Below are 18,315 nucleotides of genomic sequence, written 5' to 3' on the forward strand. Positions count from 1 at the left end.
ATAGCAATTTCGTTTCATATTGGTTGAATAATCTGTTTTAAAACTGCATTTTGAAATATTTAGTTTATTATCAACCTCAGTTGACGTACGATGATATTAACTTTCTTGCGATTATAGCGCCAACTAGAAGGATAACGAAAAATTACTTCAAGTAAAAGCTGCGTATTTCTGATATCACAATCCGAATCTGTAATAAAAATAAGAAGTTTCCACTTGAAATTTAAAGTTGCCTCTCCTCCCGCCGCACAGTGGAGTAGTTTTGAAACCCGGACAAAAATATTTATCATTTAGTACCATAAAATAATCGATTAAATTGAACTAATTTGTGTTTACCTACAGTTTTAAAGATACATTATAGCCAAAACACGGTCCTGCAGTTTTGAAAAGTCAGGAAAATCAGAGAAATTATATTATCTTGTGTATTAATTGTTTTTTATTGTTTTAAACTGTCTATGATAAATACTTTTGAAACATTTTAAGAGACAACTATTGCTATTTTGCTATTAATTAACATTTGCTACATGAAATAATGGATAAAAAAGTAACATAAACATAAAATAGAAACAGCAATACACATTGTTTTAGATATACTGTACAGGGTGTGGCCGAAAGTCTGGACCGGGCTAAATATTTAAGAAACTCTAAATGCAGTCGATCCGAAGTGAACGGGATCAATTTTTATAACATGGAGAAACATTATGACGTGGTTAAGGTTGTCGTCCGCCATCTTCGTGGCCGCCATATTGGAATCAACTTGATTATTTTAAATGGCAATATGGTCATATGACATATTAAACAACATCCCCGTTTGAAGAGAAATCTAATGGTTAAGTTATTTTTTCAAAATCTGCAACGGTTTTTCAGTTGTAAATGAATTTAGGATCGGTTATATTATCTTTCAGACGTAAATTTTATGTATGGGGTATTGTACGGACGGAAACTGATTGTCTCTACTTTTTTTTTCTTGTAGGTAGCATGGGATGTTAACTCGAGAAGAAAGAATTGAAATTATCCTTTTGGCTGGAGGACGCGATTAGGATGTTGTTCATTGAAGACGGCTGCTATTATTGCTGAACTGCGTCCCCTAAGTCGAAAATGTTTGTTTCTAGCCTCAGCTGCCTCCTCTCAGAGTTACTCAATACGGAAAATAGCATGTCTTATGATTGCTGGGCCATAAACTAAAACTTTATATAGGGCTGGAGTCATTGGGTACCAATCATATAGGTTCACATAAAGTGCTGCAGTGGCAGTAGGGAAGTTCTGAAATTTCTCCACGTCCATTTCATGGCCACTAGAAATTGACTACAGAATAATCTTGAAATATTTTTATCAAGTTTAAATCCACACCACTTATTCGGGCAACAGTTTCATGGTCAGCAAGAAACCTCCTTGAAGTGTTCTCATCGTTCGTGTTGCCATTGCCTTGCTTAGGGACGTCCAATAACAAACCCATCTCTTCTCTGAAACTGGTTTGAATTTCTTTTCTTCGTCTCTTTAACTATGGTTTTCTCTTCTGATTTCCCTTGTCATTGTTTTGTAGGCTAAGTGTAATATTGATTCAAAAAACCTGATTCTTGTATGAAGGACAGATAATCCAAACAAGGACAGACAACAAATTTCCTGCGTCATAATTCATGGTGCAGTTTATGAACTTAAAAGTTTCAGTAAATGTCATTTATTATAGAATTAACTGTATGAAACCCTACTTGAAAAATTAATTCTACTTCTGTGTGAACTCAATCAACTACAGATTGAACTCATAGGTTTATGTCGGGAAACTATTGTAAGACCTTCTGAATTCACGAGAAAACTAAATTAGATATGATTTATAAATATAATTTTATTTTTAATTCGGAAATTTCAGGCAAAATTTTATTCTTGGAGTAAATTAACAAAAGATTGAACTTTTCAATGCAAAAGGAATCATTGATCAATTAGATTCAGAACATAAACAAAAACACCTCTTAACTTATAAACTTTATATTTTTTCTTGGAAAAACCTCTTGATATTACATTACATATTTAACCACCAAGACTTAGAGCTAAAGTATTAACATATCATCAATTAAAACTTCTATCAATGCCCTTTAAAGCAATACAAATTTTCTTGATAATGACGTTAATACAATTACTAAAATTAATACCTCAAAAACTGTACGCGCGACCACTAACTAACTAACTAACTCTATGGCCTATGGAACTCGGAGGTTCAGTGCCGCGTTCATAAAAGCTCTCCACTGACTTGTATCCTTAGCTAATTGGATCCAGTTTCTACTTTGTATTCCTATCTCTGCGAGATCCATCTTAATATTATCCTCCCATCTCTTACTCGTATACGCGCGACCACACTAATTTAAATTCGCACAGCCAGAAAAATTGAGTGATTTCAGCAATTATTATTTACATTCATTTTATATTTCAATAATCGAATTTATGTTTACAAGATCCGCCAGTTATCGAAGTACAAGAAATAAGCTTTATTTCATACATTTTTCAAATTATATTTTTTCGGCTTTTGTTCGGTTTTAGGGTCAAATACTCCACTGTGCGCCTTAGGGAGGGGGGCCACTTCATTTCGCGTTAGTTGCATAGATCTTTTTAAAATATTGGACACGTGTTTCGTGATTTTTAAATCACTGATGTATTTCTCCAGATTCCATTTTACCTAACTTTTTCTTACACTATACAAGGTGTCTCAAAAGTCCCCTGACAGTATAACTCTATAATTATCAGAGTTACAACAAAATGTAAGAGGGGGAAACCGTCTCCAAATATGATGTTTTCATCTAAAGTGATTTTTTTTTTTTTTTTTTTGGATCGGATGAGCCGTTTGTGCTGTACACTCTTTATGCGCCCAATGTTAAATGAAAATGCAACGTTGCCGTTTACCTGGACCCACAACATAAGTGAATGAAGTTACCGTTTGAAATGGGGGCTGGCCATCGACATGTTAGCGTAAAAGACAGTAACTTTATTCACTTATGTTATGGTTCCAGGTAAACGGCAACGTTGCATTTTCATTTAACATTGAGTGCATAAAGAGTGTACAGCACAAACGGCCTGTCCGATTTTAAAAGAAGTTCCTTCACTTTAGATTGAAAACATTATATTTGGAGACGGTTTCCCCTCTTCGTTTTGCTGTAACTCTGATAATAATCAGGGGACTTTTGAGACACCCTATACATGCATACATATTATATATATATATATATATATATATATATATATATATATATATATATATATATATATATATATGTGTGTGTGTGTGTGTGTGTGTGTGTGTGTGTGTGTTGCAGGGTGGGCCATTTATCTTGTTACACCTTTGTAACATTTAATCTTATTAACAGAAAACGTTGAAATTTTGTGCGATGCAAATATCAGCATCGAGCATCGTTACATAGTTTTGAATATTCTGCGATACCACAAGGCTAACACTGTTGCCAACCCAACGTAAAGTTGTATTTCTTCAAAGGGCACTACATCAGATTATTTCACATTTCAAATTGACATGTAAACCAAAAAGATACAAGACCACATTTATCGTAGAACTCTAAAAGTAATCGGGAGAAGGACTAGAAAAGTAAATCCATTACTTTATTGATTTTAACTCCCGGAATAGGGGACGATGAGAAAGCCTCAAAGCAAATGTACGATATATTACGCCAAAATCGGGGGCCGCAGTGGCTCAGTGGTAGAGCGTTCACCTCTGGTGCTTGGGGTCCCGGGTTTGATCGCAGCCCCCGCCAAGTGAGCTTTGTGGTGGACGAACACCGTGTGCGTGGGTTTTCTCGGGGTTCTTCCGTTTCCTCCCACTTTCTTCATTTCATTCATTACTCATCATTACCGTCTCCTTTAGCCTAACCGGCATAACCGTGGGAAGTAAAACTCAAAGATTTCATTTCATTTTTTTACGCCAAAATCGATTTTTTAAAAAGTATCGAGGAACGTATTTGTGAAATTCACATAAGTGAATTCACACTTTCATTTTTGGCGGATTTTAACCTTAAGCTGTGAGGGTATTTCCAATGCCATAAAGATAACATACATTGAGTTTTGTTATAATCAATTTTTTTTTTTTTTTTTTTTTTTTTTTTTTTTTTTACATGGCTTATACTGTAAATATTCTTCCATGTATGTGTATCAGTTTGCATCATGGAGTATATTTTACCCCTTTCATTCTCTTGTATTTAAAGTATTACAACTCCAAAGAATAGCGGAAGAAAGACACACAGCCAATTTCATGAAAATCGGGTAAGCTGTACGAGAATTATCTGGAACAGACTGGCGGATAAATACACAAACAACCAATCGAGTCGAATAGTAGAAGTTTCGCTAACGCCGGCTTTAATAACATAAATATAGTTGTTGTTATTACAATGGTGATAAAGGGTGTCTCATAAAGAACGCAACTTTTGAAATGCCCACCATTTCTGTTCTAGTAAGTTGGTAGCACTGAACTTTATACGATTTTCATCCGTTGTCTCTGCGGTTAGCAGTGGCGGAGATTTGAATAGCGCATGATAGTAATCTGTTTTCTCTACAGAGTGGATAGGTAACAGACGCACACTTACCTGTCAATCTATTGGGAAAGATTGCATCTAATGCACGAACACGGTGCGATGTATGCGCTGGATATCCGTCCTGTTGGAACCATATGTTACGACGCAACTGGAGTGGACTATTTTGTAATAATGTACGAAGATCTTCTGACAGTTTTTTACATCTGTGATAATTCATTTCTCCTTGAAAAATACGAATCTACAATCTGCATTCCTATAATTCCACACCAAACATTCACTTTCCAAACATGTTGATGATGTAATTTTTCCCACCATGAGGATTAGCTTTATACTAATATCAAAAATTCCCAAGTTGACCTCCCAATTATTTTTAAATGTCCATTCATCGGAAAATTGAACATAATGGTGAAAATCGTTCGGTTGCTGGAATTGGAATAAGTTTTCACCAAGGATGATATAACATAGAGGATCTGCCCAGTGGCGTAGCAGCTGCCCCCGCAACCCCCGCAGTGCGGGGGGCCCCGAAGTCTTGCGATGAACTTGTGTCGGCTTTACAAGTGGGGCCCCTTCTCTATACTTTGCGGGGGGGCCCGCAAAAGTGTGCTACGCCACTGGATCTGCCCATACATATCTTCATCATATGAACTCACTGAAGCCGAAAAACAATCGAGCATCGTCTGAGCCGGCATGTATGATTGGCTAGTTTCGTTTCCGCCATGATTGTTGGCTCGAAACATTGTAATCTTAGTGGCGCGGAGTGGGCAGAGTAGGTGTGGCGAAGCTGTGACGTATGGCTTCACAATTTTGTAGTATGGGCAGATCCTCTATTTTATAACATTTCATTATGACCACACCCTGTTCCATGGTGAAATTCCCCATTACTACCTGTACAGAAAACATGACAATCCGGCGGTCCGTTATTACTAACCAAAAAAAACTGCAGATCGTGTAACGTTCAGTACTGCTAAATTACCAGAACAGAAAGGTCGAGCATTTCAAAAGTTGCGTTATTTATAGGACACCCTTTACCTTTGCAAAATTCGTTGGTCCTACAGAATTTAGAAATTTGTTGAAGTTCCGTAATCTTGCCGGATTCACTTTCACAAATAAACTCGCTAATACAACAATGAATTTCACTATTAAGTACGTACATATATTAAAAAATAGAAATACATATTTGAATCTACATACCCATTCTACAGCAAACTATTCGAGGATTCTTGTTAATCCAATCCCTCATCTGTGCCAAAGCATGTTCTCGCATTCCTTTGTCTTCTCGTAATTCTAGTTTCGCCATTTCCTGTGTTTCGGCTGACAATTGGCAGTTGTACACATCAGGCTGTGTCAGCCACTTACTTCGGTAGCTCATTTTTTAAGCTTCTTTGTCAAGGTAACACTGAAAATAATAATAAAAAATAGCGATTGTAGTGTATTTCGTTTACATAAATAAACTGCAACACAATGATCATCCAGTCCTCTACTGTACAAATGTACACATTTCTTAAAAGACATTTTAAGTAGCACGGTGGATCAGTGGCAGCGCTTACCTCTGGTGCGTGGGGTCGCTGTTTCGATCTCTGGCCAAGCACATTTGTGTTGGACAAATAGTGTCTCTAGTTTTCTCGGGGTACTTGTTTCCTACCACAATTTCATTCCACAATTCTTTTATTATCACTCACTTGCCTTAACCCTACAATGCATATTGTATCATATTTGATACAAAATAAATTATGTCTAGTTTAATATTCAGGTTGTGAGCTGTAACACAAATACATATTGTATCATATCTGATATTTCTCCTGAGCACATAGTTCACCATATATCCGGTAGATGTCAGGAAAATGTTGCTTCAGTACAGAGAGAAAGAAATCGTGCGCATGCTTAGCGAAGGTGAGAATAGAAGAGTTTATGAGTCGTGTACTCTGAAGAACAAAGAATAGTTTCGAAGTTGCAAAAATTTCAAGTTCATGAAGTAAGTTTCCTAATTGTTTTTATGTATGCTATAATTTGATTTTGTACGAGAGAGGAACATGAACTGTTTATACATAATGTATCATAAGTGATACAAAGTATCTCTATATCTTAGCACGACATTTTGGGACATTTTTCTTTTCAGATATTAATTAAAAGCGTCTTATAATATGCCTGTATATTATTTCACTTAAATACAAACAAATCACGCACGGTAGGGTTAATCTTCCGTCTCTCCTATCCTAAAGGACATAATCGTATGACGTTAAACTGAAAGACTTCACTTCTTAAAGCATTTATAACCTATTACCTCTTATTCTTTCGAATACTGCCTGACCACAAACTCTGATTCGTGAGTTATGGTACACAACGTCTCTTATTGATGACGTTATTACCTTTCCTTTCTCTTAGAAAAAACAAAAATAAATAAATAAACAAATAGAGTTAAATTAAAATTTTGTTTAACTGCTCTCCGTTCGGTGGTGACGACGCACGAGAAACGATGCGCAAATTGAAATACGCGCTTCCACACATTTGACAACCAGCGCGAGATGCACATATTTTTTAACCACGCTCGACTCTAGCCATAAAAGCTAAATACGCGGTTCTGATTGGTTGATTATTATCCGTTTCTCGACACGTAGCGCATATATAGCAGAAAGCAGACGCCTGCCGCTGTCGGCATTTTTGCCGATCCCAAACGTTTTAGTATTCGCTCGTTACCCTGTATTATTTTCGCGCGCTACTCTAGCCATCTCTTTTAAGTTGGTCATGTGAAGTGTACAGAAAAGATTAGGCAAATATTTAATTTGCCCATTTGAACCGAACCGAACCAATTCCTGCGTTGCTTCTCACCCGTTCCTACTATTACTACTACTACTACTACTACTACCACGACTATTAATATTATTATTATTACTTTACTATGGATCTGTATAGTAAAACTGCACGCTAATTTTAATGAAAAATGTATTATGAAAATTTTAAAAAAATAAAAAATCCTTGGACCGGGTTTGAACCCACGCCAAAACCGATTTCCATCACTAGCTTGCTCACTAGCATGCTCGGCTACGAGGACCAATAGCATCTGGCGTTTACTTTCTGCTGTATGTATGTCATGACTCTTGATGTCCTACGTGTATCGGCCAATAAGATCAGACGATACATGAAACGTTTGGGACCCGTAAATATGCCCGCTGTTTGTCCTCATTGCCGAACGTGCTATCGCAACAGGCTAGTAATGACAATCGCTATTGGCGTGGGTTCAAACCCGGCCTACGGAAATTTTTATTTTTTTATTTTCATAACATTTTTATCATTAAAATAAGATAAAAATAATAGTCATTTGCCCTTGCACATAATATATAATTCATAAAAAAGTTATTTATTTACGTCATGAAATATAGCTGAGCGAGCGGCAGCGAGCGGAGGAGATTAGAAACCCCAAAGGGCTCGTTTTGTTCCACCCTTACCCGCATGATAATACCACGTGACATTACGTCACACACGGGTGGTCCAACTTCGAACCTCATCCGCTTCCTTGTGACGAAAATGCATATATTTTTAGGGTAGGGCTTGAAAAAAAATGTGCCTCATGTTCTTACGAAATGTAACCTAAACATAATTATAATTTTATTTCTATCAACAAAGTAACAGTTTTCTTCTACTACTATAATACACCATACACTCACCAGCAAATTTGGACAATCGCAAACTTTAACCAATCAGTAACGTGTATTTAGTTCCTATGGCTAGGGTCGAGCGTGGAAAAAATATTTGCGTGACACCCACGGGCTACAAGCAGAAACAGGTGACATCAAAGTAGCGAACTACCATATGTCTGTACATGATAGACACCTAGTGGGGAAAACTATGAACTATGAACTGATCTCACAACAGACATCGCACCAAAAGTATAAACAGCTCCAACAAGGGATTGAACCTATAAGAACAGGTTCCAGTCACTGTTCTAGTCAAAGTAAAATCTTACCAAATTAGCTTCAAACTTAATCAACAAAAATTAGAAATGACAATTTTCACTATTATACAATAAGAATAGCCGTGAGTTCTGAAATTCTATGAAAAATTTAATGAATAAAATTAAAGATATGAGAAAATTAATTATAAATCAATCAAATGAAGTAATGTTTATCAAACAAAAAATAACTTCTGTAAAATTTAATTGAGTCAATTTTTAAAAATCACATTTTTAATTCATTAATTTAATAATTAACTTTTAACGGATTAATTACAAGCTTGTAACAAAGCAGAACTACCGCAAATGTGAATATTTCATTCTGATGTCTTCAATGATTGTACTCTATTGGCGGATATATAATTAAATAACATTGCTTCTCTCAGGTGCAGACTAACAATAGCTGAGTGGTTAGGAAGTGACTACTATCCTTTGCGTAAAAGAGATTTGTAATGTCTTAGAACTCTTATTCTATGTTTTTTTTTTCATTTGCGCAAGAGGATTTATTCTTTAACCTAAAGAGACGAGAGCTTCCACGTGGCTATACAGGGTGTTACAAATATTTGTTGCAATACTTTGGGAACAGATTTCTGATATCCAAATAAGAAAAAAAGTTCATATAGACCTGTGGTCGGAAGTGCGTAGTTTAGCAGTTATAGAGTGCCGAAAACGTACACGCCCGGTACTTGCATAACAATTAACAATTTTTAAAGAGGCTGTTTGAGAGTACTTGATCACTCTCCACCTACCTCTCAAAATTGATCTGTAAGTACTGGAGCATTGTTAAACATGAATATTTGGATAGTTCACATACCAGTTCGTCAGTGACGTCTTGACCTGACTACGATAGGTCCCATAGTAGTTGAACTATAAACTTTTAAAGTTCACTTGTTTCACGATTTCGCCACCCTATAACTCCGAAACTATCCACTTTTGAGCACAGGTCCTATGATTTTTTTCTTATTTTGATGTGAGGAATCTGGTCCCAAAATATTGTGTCACATTTTTATAACACCCTGTATAGTTAGAGGATACACCTTCGATATGAGAGACCCGGGTTTGATTCCCGGCGGGAGCTTTTGAGATTCGGATCTCACGTTAAATTGTAAGTAAGGGACACTAAGCTCCAATCTAACTAACTAACCGAAGAGAAGAGTCGATGCCTAGACTACCGATAGCGAGCGAAAACATGCTGGGATTGTTCATCCAATTCATGCGAATATGCGTCATCTGCAATAGAAGCAATGCAGTTTTCAATGCGGCAATTGCCTATAGAAGTAATGTTTTCGTAAAAATAATACAATTAAATAAAATGCACATATACATTTTAAAAAGGATGGGAATAATAAAAATGATTTTGTATTTTATTATGTCTGTATGATCCAAACATTTGGGTCTCAATTCAACATTTTTCATAGTAGTGAAGACCAAGGGCGACTCTAGGATATTTTATACCCCAGGCAAAAAAACATGTCTGCGTCCCCATAATCTCCTTCTTCCCTAAACCCAAATCAAAATATAGCCTTGTAATCCCTGACATTTTCACCACATTATCACATTGTTAAAATATTTTAAGCATTACATAAAAGAAAACTTACTCCCAATGCCTCTCTCTATGATATCGATAAATAATCTATAAGCCAATTAATTTTTTAAAACACCTTTATTGCTGTTGTATTTGGAATGAAATTTTACTAATATAAGCACAGGGCAAGAGGAAATTAAAGCTTTTTGTAATGTAAACCATGTCGATGTCCATTGTAAATATAAAACAAAACCGGCAAAGATGAAGTTTCTTAATTCATTTTTAGTTATTTTGAATTTGTGTAATTATTTTGTCAAAAGCTGAGTAAGTTAAAAAATGTTCACGTCAATTGTTATCTGATTATATAAATTTGGCGCTCTGTGAAAGAAGGATCTTCGAATAATCGACAGTCTACTGTGGGAAAGGTGAAAGAGTTGGTTATTTGGTGCTACATGGGTAGGAATGTGAAAGAATAATTCTTGAAGTAGAGCTTTAAGTTTCCATTGACTACCTTATGTAGAAACTTTAGGTCACTGACATTTCTGCGAGCATCCGGAGTCTGGATATTCAGATAATGCAGATCTTATTTAGCCATGAAATGAATAGTGGGAACACGGAATCGTACTATAGCCAAATAGATGTTCCCCCGCTCCATATAGATGACCAGTAATTCATCTTGGGTGATCCCGCTTTTCACTAACTTCCTCTTCCTAAATGTGTAGGGCGGTGGCTCATGTACGTTTTGGTTAATGTTGTTAAACCACACTTAAAAAAATGCCTGCCATTCCGCCCCTAAATGTTTCAGTCCTAAGCAGAAGCCTATATTGTCTATATGGATAAGCCGGCCCTAATGAAGACAGACCTCCGTTCCCTAAGCATCAAATCTGTGTCTACGCATGTATAATGAACTATTTGTTTTTTAACAATTCTATAATTTTCTTATTGCAAATTATATTATATACTAGCTGAATATACCTACCCATCCTTCACATGGGGGCTGTATTTGAAAGCCAACGCCTATGGGGTATCATCATTCATTTCAGCGACCGCGAAAACTATGGATTTGACACTAATATCGGTCATTTTGGTCTATTTTTTACATGTCTCGGTATCCCCCTCTGAACCCCGGCCAAATACAATGGTAGCTGAATTTGCAAGTCATCGCTAATGTAAGTGTCACCATTGATATCAGCGACCGCGAAAACTATGGATTTGACACTAATATCGATCATTTTGGATTAATTTTACATGTCTCGGTCCCCCGGCCCGTAACCGAATAGGGTGAATTTGAAAGATAATGCGATTGGAGTTTCACCATTGATCTCAGTGATTACGAAAACTATGAATTCGACACTAATATCGGTCATTTTCCACTTCTTTTACTTGTCCCGGTAAACGCCCCTTGAGACCCTCCCTGGTTCGAATTTTGACAAAAACGATGGGACCTGGACCAAGGTATCCGTGACCAAAATTTGGTAACTCTCGGCCAACTTGTCTGGTCCTCAGGCCGGTCCCGGTGAACGCCTCCCCCCTGAGACCTCCTGGTTCGAAATTTTAAAAAAGCGCTTCGTCTTGATCTGGGGCCTGGACCAAGGTATCCCTGACCAAAATTTGGTAACTCTCGGTCAACTCTTATAGTCCAGGCCGCACACAGACAGACAGACAAACAAACACATTAACCAACTCTTTATTTTATTTATATTAGATTAGAATTAGAATATTCGTTGGGAACATGGTGCCTCAAGTGGCAAAGGGTTCACCTCTGGTGTGTGGGGTCCTTGGTTTGATCCCAGCACGCACCTAGTGAGCTTTGTGATGGACAAACACCGTGTTCGTGAGTTTTCTCGGGGTTCTTCTGTTTCTTCCCAGTTTATTCATTTCACAATTGCATTCATTTCTCGTCATTACCGTCTCTTTTAGCCTAGCTGGCAGAAACGTAGGACGTAGGTCTAAGATTTAAAGATTTCATTTATATTTGTTATTTATCCACACATATTATAATGTTAGGTAACATTAGTGAACTAGGCAGCAGCGTTTTCATAGCTATCTAGGAGAATCTTAATCTCTCACAAACAGAATATGTTTCTTAAGCGGCAGCAAAATAATACTTATTCAGATACAGTATAACAGTATAAAAGAAACTCGAAATTATAGTACAGGTTTACAGTAGATTGTCTTGAAAATAGTAGTTATCTGGTTAAAATGATTAAATGCGTGTGAAAGAAGACTGTATTAGATACAAATGTCCTCTGGCGGAGTATCAGTGCACATCCGAACTCGTATACCGGTTGAACATTCTGAATATTTACAGTAATGTTTACAGCAGACAGTTTGATTGTATCATGAGAGTCATATATATGTTGAAACAAGCAAAAATGACACAAACATAGTAGTAAATACAACTTACAAATATGGTCGACCTGCTTGCCGATTTAAGTGGTCACCTAGCACAGGTTGATAGTATTTTTTCACATTAATAATCGTGTTTGCGTATATCTACAGCTATTTCTTGCCTGTTCCGTGCAAACGCACTCTCGCGCTGTTCACTAGCTTTAACCTGCCCTGACGCGGAATAAATAGAATCTTGTTCGTAATGGCCACCTAGCAAATATTGATGTGACTTTTTTCTTTTTTTTTCTTTCTTTTTTACATGAGTATTTGTTTATATAGCACGTCACATTTCACGCAAATTTCAATCTGTAAGCAATCGTATGGGCATGCGCCAGAAAGATAACAATGCAGAATACCTTAAACAATTATTCAAAATGAAGTACGAAATTTTAATTGTACGACTTACTGTAAAGTCCACGGACATTAATTCTTTCTAGTTAAATGCCAACTGTTAAGGGTCTTTACTACAGCGAAATTAAACTACCGCTAATTTTAGTGTGTTTCTGTAATATCTTCAAAACAAATAAAAATACTCGAAAAACAGAAACGTAGTGAACTAGACAATACGATTTTGCATGTGATACCGTTATCACAACTTATCTATCTGCTTTTGATTTGCAACTGTAGAAAGATGTAGCATTTTTTGCTGGTTCTGTAAATAGCGGAACACCAAAAGCGCTTAGGTGAGTTATGGTAAAGGTATCACATGCAAAATCGTATTGTCTAGTTCACTACGTTTCTGTTTTTCGAATATTTTTAATTGTTTTGAAGATATTACAGAAAAACTAAAAAATTAGCGGTAGTTTAATTTCGCTGTAGTGAAGACCCTTAAGCTGTTTGTTATCACTCTCTCAAAAACTTAAATTATAAGTTTGCAACTATAAATTTTTACTTTTTTTTTTTTTTTAAGAGAGAGAGAGAGATGCAATCATGTAATTCGCATTCGTAATATTTTGGATCCAGTAGAGTACGCAATTTGCATATGAATTCTCAATCCTATCGGTTCCATTGGGAGCATTGTTGTGATAATTCTGGCACGCATTAGCACAGATATTTATATGACCCTAACACGTCTCGACTTAGCACACATTGGCCTCATTCAGCATGACTCAGCTCGGATGATTTCGCACTGACAAAAGCGTGCTGACTCGGGTCAACCTGGTGCTGGAGTCTCAGGAAATTGGAGTCCCAGTGCGAAAAGGCCTCAAGATACAGTACTCAAAGAAAGTAAAATGAAACAAATATATGGTAGCTTTTATTTACATTATTAATCGCTACAAGAAATGAATAGCAGACAGCTATAGCGTAAGATTAATATTTTCTGTTTGATCTTTTGGCACTGATCGGATGGGATTTGACAGATGAAATCTATCAAGGAGAGATATCAAGGAGTTTTGGGGAACAAAAATGGTTAATTATATTTAAATATTACATACTGCATAGATACCATGGGAGAGGCATCAATTTTCCGCTCTCTATTAAATTCAAAAATAGCTTATCATCTCATCCAACAACACGATAGACTCTGCTGAAATAGCTCCCATGAAAATTTGAATTGCTTGATCCACAGTTTTATTTAAGTCTATGGTACCACACATGGGTTATACCTCTATAACTAAAGTACATCCAGATACATATCGTGGAACACTGCGTTACACAACAATTTTCCCCAGGGGCGGCGATTCTGGAGGGCAAGAGGGGATAGTTGCCCCCATTTTTTTTGGAAGTGATCCCTCAATGCATATAGTTTCATTTGGAAATATAAAGTTTTTGTATGTATTACTGGTTCATAGAAAAAACGGTGCCATATAATATTTGCCGTTGCGTGAGTATGTATTGGTTATTTGTCTTCCCGTGAAGTTAAGAAAGCTACAGAAATTGCGTTCTAATTGCAATTCAAAGCAATTAATATTGAAATTGCGTATTTCTTTGAATGTTGTAAAGAGTAAAAACATACATTTAATGGCATATGTGGAATTAAAAATATAAGTTGTTCAGTTCCTCAGTTTCAATGTAACTTCTAGAAAACAAGCCTCAATTCATTACTATGATTATTATTATCCTTTCTATTTATTTGTTCTGCAAATTTGTTATTAAATAATCTGATCTCACAATTTTCCAGATGTTCATGAGCAAGGAATCAAATCCCTTCTTACACCTTCGTTGTTTAAGAGTACAAAGGACTAGTACCTAATCGCGTTGCTCTTGCCAATTTCCGTAATAAAATGTGAAATACGATATACAATATTTTAACTGAAAAAGATTGTATCCTATTAGTTATACAACCTTTCGTCAAACAAAGTGTTAGAAACAACCAGGAAAACTAACACTGATATACAAATATTCAGATCATGTCTTGCCCCTCCCCCACTCTTAACGTCCAATTGCCGCCACTGACTCTCCCGTCCAGGTTCGTAACTTGTCGTGGGCAGGGGGCAACTGCCCTCCAGGGAAGCGATCCGCCGTTCGAGGGGGTTCACTTTAAGAAAAAAAATCGTACTCCATGTACGATACGAACATGAAATTACGCGCCTTTGGCGTGGGAGACCCGGGTTCGATTCCCGGCGGGAGCTCATGTGGTTCGGATTCCACGTTAATCAGTAGGTCCACGTCTCATATAGCCTCGCTGCTGAACGGGACGCTAAACTAAAATCAACTCAACTCAACGAACATGAAATTGTAAATGAAGCATGAAATAGGTTCACTATATTACATAAACAAAACAGCACAGAAAAGGTAAATAAACCAAAAATGGGCCCATTTCAGTAAAAAAATGTTTACAATTAGGGTCCCTAGAAATAATATTTATTCGTATGGCTTTGAGATTTGTCAATATTGTCCCCTTAATTTCAATATTGTCCCCTTAATTAATTTGTCATGTAAGGAACAGGCCCAGGGGCGTGCGGGAGCTCTGGCGGGCCCACAAAGAGTAAGAGAAAGATGGAAAGAAGGGGCCTATTTTCGAATTTTGAGGGAGGGCCCAAAACAACTTTTTCTAAGGGGCCCAAATATTAATACTTGCCCCCCACCCCTCCAGAAAAAAAATTAAGTTACGGCGCTGCTCCTGTTGTTCGCCTTTTTAGTTTCAAGTTTCTCGACCTGTATGCATCCCTATTTAACATCCAACTACACTTCACAACGGCCAAAATATTCCCATTAAATTTGTTGATTATCAGCTAATTTCTCGCTGTTTATCTATACAATTCAGACTTTAACTACACTAAGAATTCTTAGTAAGATCAAGTATGTAGTACTGCTCACATTAAACTAATAATAATAAATATTAGGACAAAAGAAGGAAATGGTGAGGTGTTATTAAACAGTTACAGGGACATGGATTTAGAAGTAAATGCAGAAAAAACTATAAATACATAAAAAATTAACCGTGGTCGTAACACTGCAAACTATGGATATGTTAAAATACTTACAAGGAACCCCTTGAGTGCGAGATCGGAAGTGCAATCTCTAGTAAGGCTCATTGTAGTGTGAACAATGATGAGAGGAAAAATATTAGGCAAAATATATTAAAAAATATCTGGCAACACTGCAATTTCTATGGATGGCAACGCTGAGAATTCTTCAGGTTCACGTTTTCTGTTGTAGAATAACATTATCTATGTTGGAATTCCATAACGCACTCAGGGAACACGTCCGCATTCTCAGTTATTTTGACGATCATCTGTTATATGTTCGCGGTTCCTCCTTAACAGAAATACAACGACACTTACAAGTCGCTCTGAACTTTGTACATCAATGGAACTTCTCGAACGGCATGCATGTAAATTGGACCAAAATAACCTATACCATATTCACACGGAAAAGACAGATAGGCCTAGGTCAAATTCACCTGCAGATTGACAAACTCAGATTGACACAACAGCCGCAGTTTACTTATTTGGGAATCACCTTTGACCAGCGATTAAATTGGATATCAGCGTATGATGTTGATATCTTCTCCTGTAACGATGTTACAACTAACATCGTTACAGGAGAAGATATCAACATCATACGAAGTGTTAGTACTAAAAAATGGGGGACGGACGTATGCCCATTACTCCGCATCTCTCAACAATGTGTAGACGCCATTCTTCTCTATGGAGGTTGTCTATTCGCACCTACGCCTGTGAGACTTTGCCAAATACGACTGCGGCTTCAAGCTACCACACTCCGTACAATATTTTCTTTACCACAAACCGCTCCTACTAACGCATTATTAGAGGCTGCCGGTACAATTCCATTCGCAGTCCACATGGAATACTATGTCTCGAGATTCATTTTGATAAGGTTAGGAACAACAACATCCACAGTGATTCCGAAACTCGAACTCCTCTACACGCAGAACAGACAGAAAGCATTACCATATCGATAGAGACTTCCATGGTTATATCACGCATATGCAAACCTGCGACGCTGGAAACAAACAATATACCGGAATCCTCGTCTATCTTGTTATAATCTGCAATATCGAACTACATTGCAATCAGCTACACTGGAATTAGCGATTTCTACTAACAAACGAACGAATTTACTATGCCCGCAGAGCGTGGCTCCCAGATGGGACTCTTACATGGCAGCAAACCATTCTCATCGCATCCTAATATATACAGATGCTTCCAAACGAATGCAAGCAGGAGTGGCATACACAGGGGCGAGTATATACATACCTCATTCCCTACACGTTGAAAGACAACGACTACCAAATCAGATGTCAATTTTCCACGCTGAACTATGGGCTATACGAATGGGATTGCGACACGCCATAAAACATAACTACCACAGTTTTGGAATCTGTAGTGACAGTCTTAGCGCCTTAACAAGCCTCCAAACAACGAGCCTATCTAACCGCATGACATGGATCCACGGTAATATCAAACAACAGATTACAACCATCAAGGACAAAGGACACAGTGTCCTCTTTTCCCACGCACCTGGTCACACTGGCATTCATGGCAATATGGTGGCCGACCGTCTTGCAAAGGAAAGTACACAGTTGGATCACATCACCGACATCTTGATTCCCACGGAGAGCCTCCACGCCCAACTACAAAAACAACGACTGAAAAACTGGAGACGATACCAAGATCAACATAGACACCGAGAAGGTAAATACTTTTGGGCAATATTTCCAAGACCCACGACGACACAGTGGATTACCCCTGCAGGTTGGACGCGAAGACATGTGTGTTTACTTTTTAGATTGTGCTTAGGAGTAACTCAAACACCGTATAGATTATACCGATAAGGACATCGTAACACACCTCTTTGTTATTGTGCCGAACAAGAAGGGAGACTATCTCATCTCATATTTCAGTGTAAGTTTTCTCCAGCTTACCGTACCACCCTATATACTGTAATTTCATCATTTCCACCATACCACACCAGTGAATGTTCCCTTTCTCTTAGCAAACAATATTCGAACAGTAGTGTATCACCTCCTGCTATACATAATAATCAACAACATTACGCTTTAATTAGCTCTTGCACTACAGCTAGGTATAACTCTCAAGTGGAATATATCCTCCTGTAAGGACTGCCAATAGTACATCTAACCCATATAGACGAGTATAACTGAACTGCCCAGAAGACTCAGCGTCAGGGCAAAACAATTCACAAGAAGAAGAAGAACATTATCTATGATTGTGGTAAGTTGCACTTCATTAACTTCTTTCACTTAGGAAAAACAAACAAAAGAAAAATGGTAGGTTATGTATTATTTTCAGTATGTCAGGCTCTTAATACTTGCTTGGTTTGTTATTGGATGCAATAAATGGATTAAAAGCGCAAGGTATTGAAAGACGAATAATCATATTTCTCTTCGTTAACAATTTCGCGACATGCACGAACTGTCTGAACAGATTAGCAACTTAGTCCAGGGCTGCGAACTGTAAGGGCTTAAGAACTCAGATACGGGTGTACAGGTTGCTATTCAA

At 37.3% G+C, this 18,315-nt stretch overlaps 1 protein-coding gene across 10 annotated transcripts in view; it reads right to left on the reverse strand.

Annotated features, from left to right (window-relative positions):
- LOC145674466 (clavesin-2-like) overlaps nt 1-18,315 on the reverse strand; it is a 396,132-nt gene that overhangs the window by 52,798 nt on the left and 325,019 nt on the right. For all 10 annotated transcript variants that reach the window (XM_081744563.1, XM_081744561.1, XM_081744562.1 and 7 more), the window contains one exon: nt 5,715-5,919. In XM_081744563.1, coding sequence (XP_081600689.1) covers nt 5,715-5,892 — 178 coding nt within the window. In that variant the 5' untranslated portion in view covers nt 5,893-5,919. The remainder of the gene's footprint in view (nt 1-5,714; nt 5,920-18,315) is intronic.

This window comes from Thermobia domestica, chromosome 17, assembly GCF_964235325.1.
Source record: "Thermobia domestica chromosome 17, izTheDome1.hap1.1, whole genome shotgun sequence".
Lineage (NCBI taxonomy): Eukaryota > Metazoa > Arthropoda > Insecta > Zygentoma > Lepismatidae > Thermobia > Thermobia domestica.